General features: G+C 48.8%; 1 protein-coding gene across 1 annotated transcript; it reads left to right on the top strand.

Moving 5' to 3' along the window:
• The first annotated feature begins 2 nt into the window (after positions 1-2).
• Positions 3-10,418, top strand: KLHL40 (kelch like family member 40). The gene is made up of 6 exons (XM_048311022.1): positions 3-1,387; positions 4,776-4,936; positions 6,329-6,436; positions 7,524-7,709; positions 8,283-8,429; positions 9,223-10,418. The coding sequence occupies exons 1-6, from the start codon at positions 248-250 to the stop codon at positions 9,332-9,334; spliced, it is 1,854 nt and encodes a 617-aa protein (XP_048166979.1). The 5' UTR covers positions 3-247; the 3' UTR covers positions 9,335-10,418.
• Positions 10,419-11,831: the final 1,413 nt, after the last annotated feature.

Consider the following 11,831-nt stretch of genomic DNA (forward strand, 5'->3'; position numbering starts at 1 on the left):
TGCAGTATGGATTCCTTAAGCTCTGCAGCGCTGTGTCTATATATAAAGCCCCGAGCTGGAAACTGAAGTACACAGACAGCTGGGAGCGTAGCAAGCGTTTCACATTCCCAGTGTGCCGGCGGTCTGGGAGCCCGCGAGGCTGCGAGCCCTGCTTTGAGCAAGTTTCCTCACTCAGTTATAGATATAGCCACCAATATTTAGCCATAAAAGAAGGATTGCGGAAAACAACGAGCGGCTACTCGTCACCATGGGTTTGCCTCTTGATCAAGTGGAAGAGTTGCGTCTCTACCAGCAAACTCTTCTCCAAGATGGACTCAAAGACATGTTGGACCACAATAAGTTTCTGGATTGTGTCTTAAAAGTCAAAGGGAAGGAGTTTCCCTGCCATCGGCTGGTGCTGGCAGCCTGCAGCCCGTATTTCCGGGCGATGTTCCTTTCAGACATGGAAGAGAGCAAGAAGAGGGAAGTCAGCTTGGAAGATGTTGATCCAGACGTCATGGGCAAGATCCTCCATTACATCTACACCTCCGAGCTCGAGATCACCGAGCAGAACGTGCAGGACATCTTCTCCGTGGCCAACATGTTTCAGATCCCCTCCATCTTCACCGTGTGCGTGTCCTTCCTGCAGAAGCGGCTCTGCCTCAGCAACTGCCTGGCCATCTTCCGGCTGGGATTGATGCTGGATTGCGCCCGGCTGGCCGTGGCCGCCCGGGATTTCATCTGTGACCGCTTCGCGCTGGTCTCGCGGGACGAGGAGTTCTACCAGCTCTCCCCCGATGAGCTGATTGCCATCATCTCCAGCGACTCCCTCAACATCGAGAAGGAGGAGAGTGTCTTTGAGGTGGTGATGAAGTGGGTGGGGACCAAGGACCGTGAGAGCCGACAGAAGGCCTTGCCCGTCATCTTTGAAAGCATCCGCTTCCGCCTCATGCCCAACAACTACATCACGGACCACGTGGAGAAGCACACCATGGTCAAGTCCAGCCCGGAGCTGCTCAAGAAGCTGCAGATGGTGAAGGATGCCCAGAAAGGCAAATTCACGGTGGTGAAGAAGAGGAAAGTGAAGAAGAACAGTGAGAATCAAGCAAAGGAGAATGTTGTCAATGGAGCAGTAGATGAAGATACAGAGGAGGAGGCTCTCCCTGGGATCTTGAATGACACGATGCGCTTTGGGATGTTCCTCCAGGACCTTATTTTCATGGTGAGCGACAGTGGGGCAGTGGCCTATGACCCCAATGCCAATGAGTGCTATTTTGCCTCCCTGTCTACTCAAATCCCGAAGAACCACATCAGTCTGGTGACCAAAGAGAATCAGATCTTCATTGTTGGAGGCGTATACTACAATGAAGACAACAAAGAGGATCCCATGAGCTCCTACTTCCTACAGGTACTACCTTTATCTTTTGTTTCTTTTACCACTTGGGAGCATCACGAGGCTTTAGCTTCCATGTGAAGCCAGTAATATTTTTTGTCACATGATGTTAAAAGGAAAGTTGTAAATGAAGGAGAAGCATCTGAGTTGCTTTACTAGAGGTTCTTCTCCCTTTATTTTTAAGGCAGATGCCACTGAGGGGTGGTTCTGGTAGTTGAAGAAGAAGGTTTGAAGGAGTAAGAAATAGGAATGAGCCTTCCTGATCCAAATTCTGAATGGAGGATTGTTTAGAACAGTGAATTTGGCCCAGCCCTGGCTGCCATAGTGCTCACAAACTGGGAGGTTTGTGGCATCAGACCCAGGTTCTGCTTTGCATCTCCGGTGTTCCCTGTTTACGAACCCCAGCAAAACCCAAGGGTGAAGCTGCCAGGTGCCAAAAAAGGAGCAGCAGCAGCAGCAGCTGCAGCCACAGAGTGAACACCCCAAGGACACAGGGCATGTCCTGCCTCCCAACATGTGTCCCATTCCTAGGGCTGTTCCTGCCCCTGGAGATGGGTTTGTTCCAGCTCAGAGTCTGTGCCTCAGCCATTTCCATCCTGTGAGGGAGAAACCACCATGTGGTGTCTTTGGGGATAATCCTCAGGGAAAGTGGCTGTTCTAGCTCAGCAGTGACCGAACTGTGGCTGGATTGAGCTGCACAGGCAATCTGAGCCCCAGCTTGGGCTGTAGCCCAGATGTCTTTCCCTGTAGACAGCTAAGGCAAGGCGCCTACCCTTCCTGCTGACCCTGAGGAATCCAGTAAATCCTCTGTTCTTCCTCCCATACCCAGAAATACTTTTTTTGTTTTTCTCCATGGCTCAAGTCTTCTGGGAAGAAACAATAACGTGTCCCAGGCTCACATCTTCTGGGGAAAACAATAACATCTCCAGGCAGAAAGGATAAAATGGGGGTGGTTGTCAAGTTGAGACACAGAGCCCTGATGCCTCCCTTGACTCATTGCCCTCATCAGTAGGGCTGCATACCATGCAGGGACCATGCTTGTCCTCACCTGGAAAGGGGCAGGAGGTTGTGCAGGCCAGGTGAAGTCCAGGGAATGAGAAGCCAGGAGGAAGAGTCCTCAGCCCATCAGTTACCTGTGCAGAGCAGGCAGATTCATTCAACCCAAACCTGTGGCTAAAGATCAATCTTCCCAGCAGAGGTGGAGCAGGGTCCAGACAGGTCACAGAACATCCATAGAATCATAGAATGGCCTAGGTTGGGAGGGACCTTGAAGATCATCTAGTTCCAAACCCCTGCCATGAGCAGGGATACCTTCCACTACACCAAGTTGCTCAGAGCTCCATCCAGCCTGGCCTTGGACACTTCCAGGGGTGGGGCAACACTGGAAACATTCCTTGGAAACATTTAATATTTGACTGCAGAAAGCCCTCCAATCTTCTCTAACTCCAACTCTGTGCCCCTTTGAACATGGGGGTTGGATGAAAGACCTTTGGAGATCCTTCCCCCCAAAGCACTCTGTGGTTCTAAACTGCAAACAGCAAGATTTCTCTATTCAGCTCCCAGTTTGCCACTGACTCAGTGGTAAATGCCTTGAGCATTGTGAGGTCATTTTTAGCTCTCCCCCACAAGAAGGGGACAGTGATCCTTCCACACCTCACTGTGTCACTTGTGCTTGTGAGAAGCAGACAAGTCCTGGGGCTGGAGAGTGCCATCAGTTTGCAAATGTTTAATTTATTACATCAGTGTCATTTTGTAGCTCATGGTTGTTGTACGAGCAAGAGAAATTTTGAGCCCTTTTTTTCAGCTGAAATGACATAGTTAGATGCGCACCTTGATGACAAGCTCTTGAACGACTGTGCTGCAGCTCCCTACACCTTCTGACTGTTTCTATCCTCCCAAATTTCACATTCTCCCTGCTGAAGTCAGGACCGCTAGGTCAGGGATAATTTAGATTTAAGAACAGGCACCAAAATATAAAAATGCTGATAAATCCCAGAGGCCTTGCAGATTTTGGCAGGAGCAAAATGATTCCATTGACATTTCAGATGGAAAAAGGGTATCCTTTCTTTGTCACTTGAAAGATTTATGACTCGAAAACAATGCTGAATCCATCAAGAAGCAGGAACTATCCTGATGACTGAACTGCTCAGGGTCGCACTATAAATAACACATATGTGGACCACAGCTTACAAAGAGACAAAAACCACAGGCACCCAGCTGAGGCTGTCTTTGGAGCCAACCCATGAGGCTGGAGCTCCTTGGCCTGAGCCCACGGCAAACAGTGCTCCCAGGCAATGCTGCGTCACAGCTTCACCCTGCAGTCCCACTAAATTGGCTGCAAGACATTCCTCCCTCCTCTATCAAGCTACATTAATTTTTTTTGCCCCAGTTCCCATTAAGCCACAGTTCTCAGAGTCCTCAGTCTCAGATATTTTCTTTTTTCTGGTGGGAGATGAGGCAATGCCTTGATCTACGGATGTCCAAGGATTCGGTGGTCTGATCCAGCAGCTTGCTCATCTGTCAGATGGGTCTGGCACACTTTATCTCTGTAGCCAACATTGCTGGCACCACTCTGTTACCTGGCAGAGAGGGAGAATATCAGGATGAAGCACTGTAAGGTGTTCTACATATGAAAAGGTTCAGGAAAATTTCCAAGACTGAAATGCTTCCCTCCTCCATTCCCAGGAAAAATCCATTGTAAGTCCATCATGGAAGTCTGTCACCCAAAGATGACAAAGCTTGTTCATAGTTCCAATTTTTGAAGGGAGACTCAAGAGAAAGCTTATCCCCCTCTACACCTCCCTAAAAGGAGGCTGTAGCCAGGTGGGGGTTGGCCTCTTCTCCCAGGCAACCAGTGACAAGACAAGAGGACAAGGCCTCCAGCTGCACAAAGGGAAATTCAGGTTGGACATCACGGAGAATTTTTTCACTGGAAAGGTGTTCAGGCATTGAGATGGGCTGTCCAGGTAACTGGTGGAGTCACCATCCCTGGAGGTGCTCAAGAAATGACCAGAGGAGGCACTTAACACCATGATTTAGTTGACCAGGTGGTGATTAGTCAAAGGCTGGACCCAATGATCTCAGAGAGATTTTCCAGCTTTAATGTGATTCTATAAAGTCCAGGCTTTGATGAATAGAGCATATCATGTTGCTGCAGACCCATCTCTGCTCATATGCCTTGTCATAAAATGTTTATCATACAATATGTGGCTTGGCTTTGCCCTCAGATCTCTCATCCTGCTCCAGGTGACAAAGGCACAGCCACAGGAATATTGCACAGAGTGCTGCTGGGGTGACCAAGCTGCACATGGGGACAGACTTCGCCCTTGTCCTCTGGACCCTGACTTTTGCTAACCAAATGGGCGTGGTGAGCACACACTAATGACCATACGTTCCCTTCCAGTACGACCATCTGGACGCAGACTGGCTGGGGATGCCCCCGCTGCCCTCCCCTCGCTGCCTCTTCGGCCTGGGAGAGGCAGAAAACTCAATTTTTGTGGTTGGAGGGAAGGAACTGAAGGAGGGAGAGAAGACCTTGGATTCGGTCCTGTGCTACGACCGGCTGTGAGTGCTCAGTGCGAGTGTGGGGCAGGAGGGGGTTAGAGGAGAGGATGGAGCAGCTGCCATGCAAAGCGATTCCAGCTCTCCAGGGGTCAAAAGGTTTGGGAGAAGGGCTTGAACTCTGTATCTGGATGCTGGGACTGTCTCGAGCTGTGCCCTGGGGCTCTGAGCTGCCTCACTCCAGCTGCTCTGTTTACTGAGCCTCCTGGAGATGGAAGCCTTTGTGGGAATATTTTGTTATCTGGGACTGATATCAGTAGATGTTCATGTGAGACATGTACAGAGGAGTTTTTCCTTCTGCTAAACCTTCTGCTCTTGCCCATTGATTAAAGGTTCAGTGACATTCACTGTAGTCTCACCAAAAGAAGTTTGAACAGAAAAGCTTGTTTTTAAAATTTTCAGATGTGTCACAGAATGGCTCATCCTGATTGATATCAGGCTCAATATCTGATTATTTTTGGACAATGGGCTCTGACCCATGCTAGCTCATGAGCTTTATTAAAAGGCACCATCCTGTTCTGCTCTCAGGAGACAGAAACTTCCAAAGCCTGCTGCTCTGTGCCCCAAAGAGACAGAGCAGCAGGCATCAACAAGCCTTTGCTTGGTCTATATTTAGCTGTGTGTGCTTCCAAGTCTGTTTTATAGGCAGAGATTTGAAACCAGTTCCATTCCCACAGAACAGGGCATTTATCTGCCCCTGCAGACTCTGGGAAAGAATTTGTCTGCCCCCGCTAAGTGCTCATGGGGCGGTTTGAGTGTCAATTTGCAGCTGGTAGAGATGTGATCAGCATCACTTTATCTCTGGTTTTATTTGGTTGATATTATTCCAGCATTATTCTGATGGACAGTGGCTGAACATGAGCCAGCTGTGTGCCCAGGTGGCCAAGAAGGCCTGGATGTATCAGCAGGACGGTGGCCAGCAGGACCAGGGAAATCTTTCTTCCTTTGTGCTGGGCACTGGTGAGGCTGCACCTCAAATCCTGTGCCCAGTTTTGGGGCTCTCATGACAAGAAGGACATTGAGGGGCTGGAGGGATCCCAGAGAAGGGAACAGAGCTGGGGAAGGGTCTGGAGCACCAGGAGCAGCTGAAGGAGCTGGGAGGGGGTCTCAGCTTGGAGAAAAGGAGGTTCAAGGCGAAATTATTGCTCCCTCCCTACACCTACCTGAAGACCTCAAGAAAATAATAGCTATTAGCATAAATATTCTGCTTATTTTATTGTCACCTTTTTTTTAGGATCACAAAATTTATTGGATGAGCCTGTCTCATTGCAGACCTTGTGTTTTTGAGATTGAGTCCAACCCCGTGCTCCCCTCTAGGTCTGGGAAATGCCATCTCCTCTAACTGTCACCCAGCAAGCTACAAATCCTTTTGCTTCCCATCTTTCTCTGAGCCAGGTCCTTCAAGTGGGGTGAGGCCGATCCCCTTCCCTACGCAGTCTATGGCCATGCAGTGGTATCACACAAGGATCTTGTCTACGTCATCGGGGGCAAAGGAAGTGACAAGTAAGTCAAAAAGCAAGATAAAATCCCCAAACCAGTGGGAGTGCAGGCTTGGTACCTCCTCAACATGGTTTAAGGAGGGTTGGATGGGCTGGGAGATGTGGATCTTTCCTTCCCAGCTCACCTTTGTGCCTGCAGCCCTTTCCAAAACCTTAGGAGGCCAACAGGGACATCAGGAAGGTGGCAGTGTCCTTACAGGAGAAAGAACGTATTGCCCCATCCCTGGTGGCATGCTGGAAGGGGCTTTAAGGAAAACTGGTCTAGTGGAAGGTGGCCCTGCCCATGGGGATTGGAATGAGATGGTCTTTGAAGATCCTTCCAAATCAAACCATTCTGTGTTCCCGTTTGCTCACAAAAAAGTAAATGTCACACAGATTGGGAGAGGCACTGAAGAGCAAGAAGCCCCTTCACTTTTAGGGTCTCCTGTCTTGGACTTGTGGAGCAGAGTGGTCACAACAGCCAAATCCAGATGTGTACTTGCAACAGGAGGGAAAAACCTCATTCCCCCTGCCCCCATCCTGCAGGAGACATGCTCAGCAGGAAAAGCCTCTCAGGAGCGTCACAGTGGCTGCCTTGCAGGGCACAAATGTGAGTGTTTGCAGAGCAAACATTCCACAATCTAGCAAAGATTGGTCCTGCTTGGGAAGGGTTATGGTCTGAAAGGTGTGAACGTGCATATCTTCACACCTCACGCTGCCGACCTGGGGACAGGGACGTCACTGAGGATATTTTGCAGCATCGCAGTGGATCAGGAGCACTAAAACAATGGATGTGAGAGCTCCTGAGAGGCTGCTGGTTACATGGACCCATATCTAGGTGTGTGAGCACAAAGCTGAGCTTTCCGGGCTCCTATCCACAGTGGGCACAGCAGGAGGGATGTGTTACACACACAAGTGGTGACTCCAGGCATGGACATCATTGGGTGCACACCCAACAAAGGTTGTGTTCCTCCACTCATGCCGATGTGGAGGAGCAAAATCCTCCCTAGACACCCCCCCTTCTCCCCAGCAGACACCCCCAAACCCCTGCAGTGCAAAACCACCCCTTGGCAGGTGACCGAGGCTCCTTTTTCCCTCTCATTTTTCTCCAGGAAGTGCCTGAAGAAGATGTATGTCTACAACCCAGCCAAGTTTGAGTGGAAGGAGATGGCTCCCATGAAAACCGCCCGCTCCTTGTTCGGAGCCACCGTGCACAACGACAAAATCTACGTGGCAGCCGGTGTGACCGACTCCGGTTTGACCAACTCGGTGGAGGTCTATGACATTGCCACCAACAAGTACGTCCTGAGTTGTGGTTACACAAGTAGTAGCTGCAGGTGTACAGTCAGCAATTTCCAGCCGTTCTGGAGTTCGTTTGTGACTCCTGATGTCAGTTCCTCCAGTTTATATGGCCATGGCAGGGGAGTTGGAACTGGATAATCTTTAAGGTCCCTTCCAACTCAAGCCATTCTAGGATTCTATGGTTCCTCAGAGAGCTGGGCATCACCAATGTCACTGTGGTTGGGCTGTGGATCACCTCAGGCTCGTCCTCAAAGTAGTTCCACCCACTGGTGCTGTCCTTGGGTTCCCTGAGAGCTTCACCCAACACAATAAATGCTCTGATTTTGGGTGGCTCTTGCAGCTGCAGTCCCAGCACTGGGACATACTGGTCCACATGCTCAAAACAAACTTAAACAATGATGATGGAAACAGCTGTCCCTAAAAACAGCCAGCGAATGGTCCCATCCCCCCTAGACTTGCACTACTGAATCTGTCACTAGTGAGCTCAGTAGCTGAATCCTCATTTGAGGCCATCCTCACTGTGGGGGTGGCCAGGGTGCTCTAACTTGTCCCCTCTCTCAATGTGGCAGGTGGGACACCTTCACTGAGTTCCCTCAGGAGCGCAGCTCCGTCAGCCTGGTCAGCCTGTCCGGGGTGCTCTACCTGCTCGGGGGGTTCGCCACAGTGGAGACAGAGTCGGGAGAGCTGGTGCCAACAGAGCTGAACGATGTTTGGAGGTGATGATCTTCCCCAGGACTGTCCAAGGGAGCGTGGGAGGGATGTCAGTGATGAAATGGATAATTTCTCTCTTTTTTGATGCCGTCAGTGTGAGATGGATTTTGTCACCCCAGCACGAGGCTGCAGGCTCAGCGCAGGGTCACCTGATGGGAAGTCTGCCCAGTGCTCTGCTGGAGAGCACATTAGTGCTTCAGTGATCTCTCCCAGCCTCAAACAGCAGCAGACCAGGGAAAACCTGCTCCTTTGGCTTTGTTGTGTGTTGACATTTTGCCTGGAGCTGGTTCCAGCCTCCCCTTTGGTGTGGAGCAGCATCTGTACGATGCTTCCTCCCCCTGGGAACAGCCACTGCTCGGGCTGGGAGGCAGATAGGCCTGGATGGGAAGTAGAGAGTCTGGGCTGGGAAGCAGAAAGACTTACATGTGAGAGGAGTGGGCTGAAAGCACTTTGTGACAGCTGCTAAAGCAGTGTTGGCTGCTCCTGTCCCTCACATCAGTGCTCTGGCACCCTCAGCAGGATCCTGCTGTCCTTTACTGTGGATGTTCCACCTTGGTGCCATCAACCCCTTTCCTAGAGGAAAAATATCCCCTCCCCTGCAAGACCACATGCTGATATCCACGTTCCCCCAAACCAGAGCACACCAGGGCCGAAAGTCCCTGTGCAGCTCCCACAGATTCTTGTGCCCAAATACCTCCTGTGGGACATCACACCAGGGCTCCCACCACTATGGAGAGCAGCTGGAGGGAGGGAGAGGAGTCTTTTCCTCAGTGTAACTGCCTGTCTGCCTCTCCCCAGGTATGATGAGGAGCAGAAGAAGTGGGAAGGGGTTCTCCGGGAAATCCAGTACGCCTCCGGTGCCACGTTCCTTCCCGTGCGCCTCAATGTTCTGCGCCTAACGAAGATGTAGTGATTGGTCTTCTTTTCATGGGGGTCTGGGGCAAGGAGGGATGGGGGGAGATGGGGAGATGCTTATGAGAGATGTGGCATCTGGACACTGTGCAGGACATTGCATCTGTGATTGGCAGTTTTTTGTAGAAGTGGGAAAGAGGAGAGTGTGTCTGGAAAACCTCTGGGAACTTGAAGGTGCTCACAAGGCAACTGGAGAGGGGATCTGGAGCCTGCAAGGAGCTGGGGAAGACTGAGAAGCACAGAAAAATTAGTTATTCCAGTCCCAGGAGACAGGACAAATAGATCATACATTTTTTCACTTCTTTCTCCATGTTTTTCACCATCTTTTCAACTGCAGTTGGACCTCCCCAGTAAAGAGTGGAAGCAGAAAGTGGGGCCTAGGTTGACATTCCCCAGGGAAAGGGGTCTACAAAGTATTTCCCCACCTAAGGTGTCTGTGAGCATGGTGTTCCTTGGAGAGGAGAAGGAAGGGTCAAAGTCAAGTGGTACAGGAGAGACCTGTTGGAATTTGGAGTTCCTGGGTGAAGTTAAAAGAAAAGATCATGTAAGCAACAGAAGGGCTTTGGAAATTGAAATGGAAAGCAAATAATCTTAGTTCTTTGCCTCCACCTTGACTTTGGAGTGATGAGAGGCCGGGAGCTGAGCCTCAACAGGGGAGGAGTCGTGCAAGTTGTAGGGTAGGGAAGGGGGAGAGCTGGACAGGGGAGGCCATGTGTGCTCATCTCCAGCTTTTTGGGCCCCTCATCTTCAATCACAGATCACAATGTCCTCACCTATGGATGGAAAAACCTGTTTTTTAGGGAAAAGTTTTATATTTTTGCTGTTTCTCTTATTTTTAATGTTCAGACTTTTTTTTTTTTTAAGAGTATTTTACTTTGCTAAGGAGATCTCAGATGTGTTTGGCTCAAAGAGAGCTTCTGACTGAAGAAAAATGCATATTTATTTTAAAGTTGTCAATAATGAAGTTTTGATAGAACTCTACTGGCAGCAGGACAAAGATCTGTTAGAGCAGAAATCTCCTGATGCCCACACCATCTGACCAGTGGTTTGTTTAAAAATAAATGTTACTATTCCAAAGGAAATCCCCTGTGTTTGCACGTTTATAGAGCTGAAACTGATCCTTCACAGCAACCAAAGACAAGGACCAAGCACAAGTTATGATGGACACACAGAGCAAAACAGCCCCATGGAGAGCCCCAGCATTTATTCTGATTTTCTCCCATTTGAGTGCTGACATTTTAGGATTCATATCCTTACAGCTCTTCCCCATGGATACCACAACTAAGAGTTTACCCAGGACTAGAAGAAAGCTGGATGCCTACAGTGACAGGACGAGAGGAAACAGCCTCAAGTTGTGCCAGGAGAGGTTTAGATTGGATATTAAGATGCATTCTTTCACAGAAAGGGTTGTAAAGCACTGGAAGAGGCAGTGGAGTTCCAGGGATGGAGTCACCATCACTGGAAGTGTTCAAAAAACATGTGGATGTGGCACTTAGGGACATGATTTAGTGGTGAACACAGTGCTGGTGCTGGGTTGGTGGTTGGACTTGTTGAGATTAAAGGTCTTTTCCAACGTTAACAATTCTCTGATTCTATGATGTCATAGTACCACTAACGGGTGATAATCAATGATAATTTTTAGAAAGAACAAATGCAAATATTGCAAAATAATTGCCTCACAGTGGTATGAAAATTCTGGTATCATAAATCATACCTGGCTGATTTATCTAGATCAAAATGCAGTTGTGGAGGAACTAAAACACGTTTGGAAGGAAAAAAGAATTCAGGGCGAGTAAAAGAACCAGTCCTGGTTTCATTTGAAGGATTTAAAAAGTTACAGAATAAACTCCTTAGAGGACAATCACATCAGAACAGTAATGAAATATTTTCAGAAAAGAAATCCAAGGTGACTGGCTGTCACAAAGTAGCTTGAAAAAAAAAAGGAATAAAAATCTTTGAAACAATCAAATGTGTGAAAAATGCAGTGAAAAGAAATAAACACCTTCTGCCCAGCTCTGCAGAAATTCATGTAGACAATTCCCAAGCTAATTAAAGATGAATCTTCCAAACAGCTTCTGGCAGAAAAGAAAAAAAGAAAAATTAAGAAAATTTAAAAAAAATAATCCCTGCATAGAATTACTATTTTTAAAAGTCATTTATTGCAGTGTCAGGATCCCACCTCCTGCCTCCACCACCACCATCCCTGGAAGTGTTCAAGGAATGAGTGGGAGTTGCACTCAGTGCTCTGGTCTGGTTGACAAGGTGGTGATTGGTCAAAGGTTGACTCAACGATCTCAGAGGTATTTTCCAGCCTTAACGATTCTGTGATTCCGTGACCTTTGCTTCAGCTCCTCTTGCTGAATGCAGACTGGAAAGTTGTTGACGACCCTAAGAGAGGGTTAATCCCCATTCACTTCCTGCCACATTTCTTGGCTCTCCTGGAGGAATTTTGGACTTTTTGAAGCCAGCAGGAGAATGTTGCTGACCTTCCATGA

Source organism: Corvus hawaiiensis, chromosome 1 (assembly GCF_020740725.1).
Source record: "Corvus hawaiiensis isolate bCorHaw1 chromosome 1, bCorHaw1.pri.cur, whole genome shotgun sequence".
Lineage (NCBI taxonomy): Eukaryota > Metazoa > Chordata > Aves > Passeriformes > Corvidae > Corvus > Corvus hawaiiensis.

Bases quoted from the DNA above. Each gene is read 5' to 3' on its own strand.
- KLHL40 (XM_048311022.1), top strand. From the start codon at position 248: ATGGGTTTGCCTCTTGATCAAGTGGAAGAGTTGCGTCTCTACCAGCAA. The intron at 1,388-4,775 runs GTACTACCTTTA...GTTCCCTTCCAG, and splicing joins TGAGCTCCTACTTCCTACAG to TACGACCATCTGGACGCAGA. The intron at 6,437-7,523 runs GTAAGTCAAAAA...ATTTTTCTCCAG, and splicing joins GGGGGCAAAGGAAGTGACAA to GAAGTGCCTGAAGAAGATGT.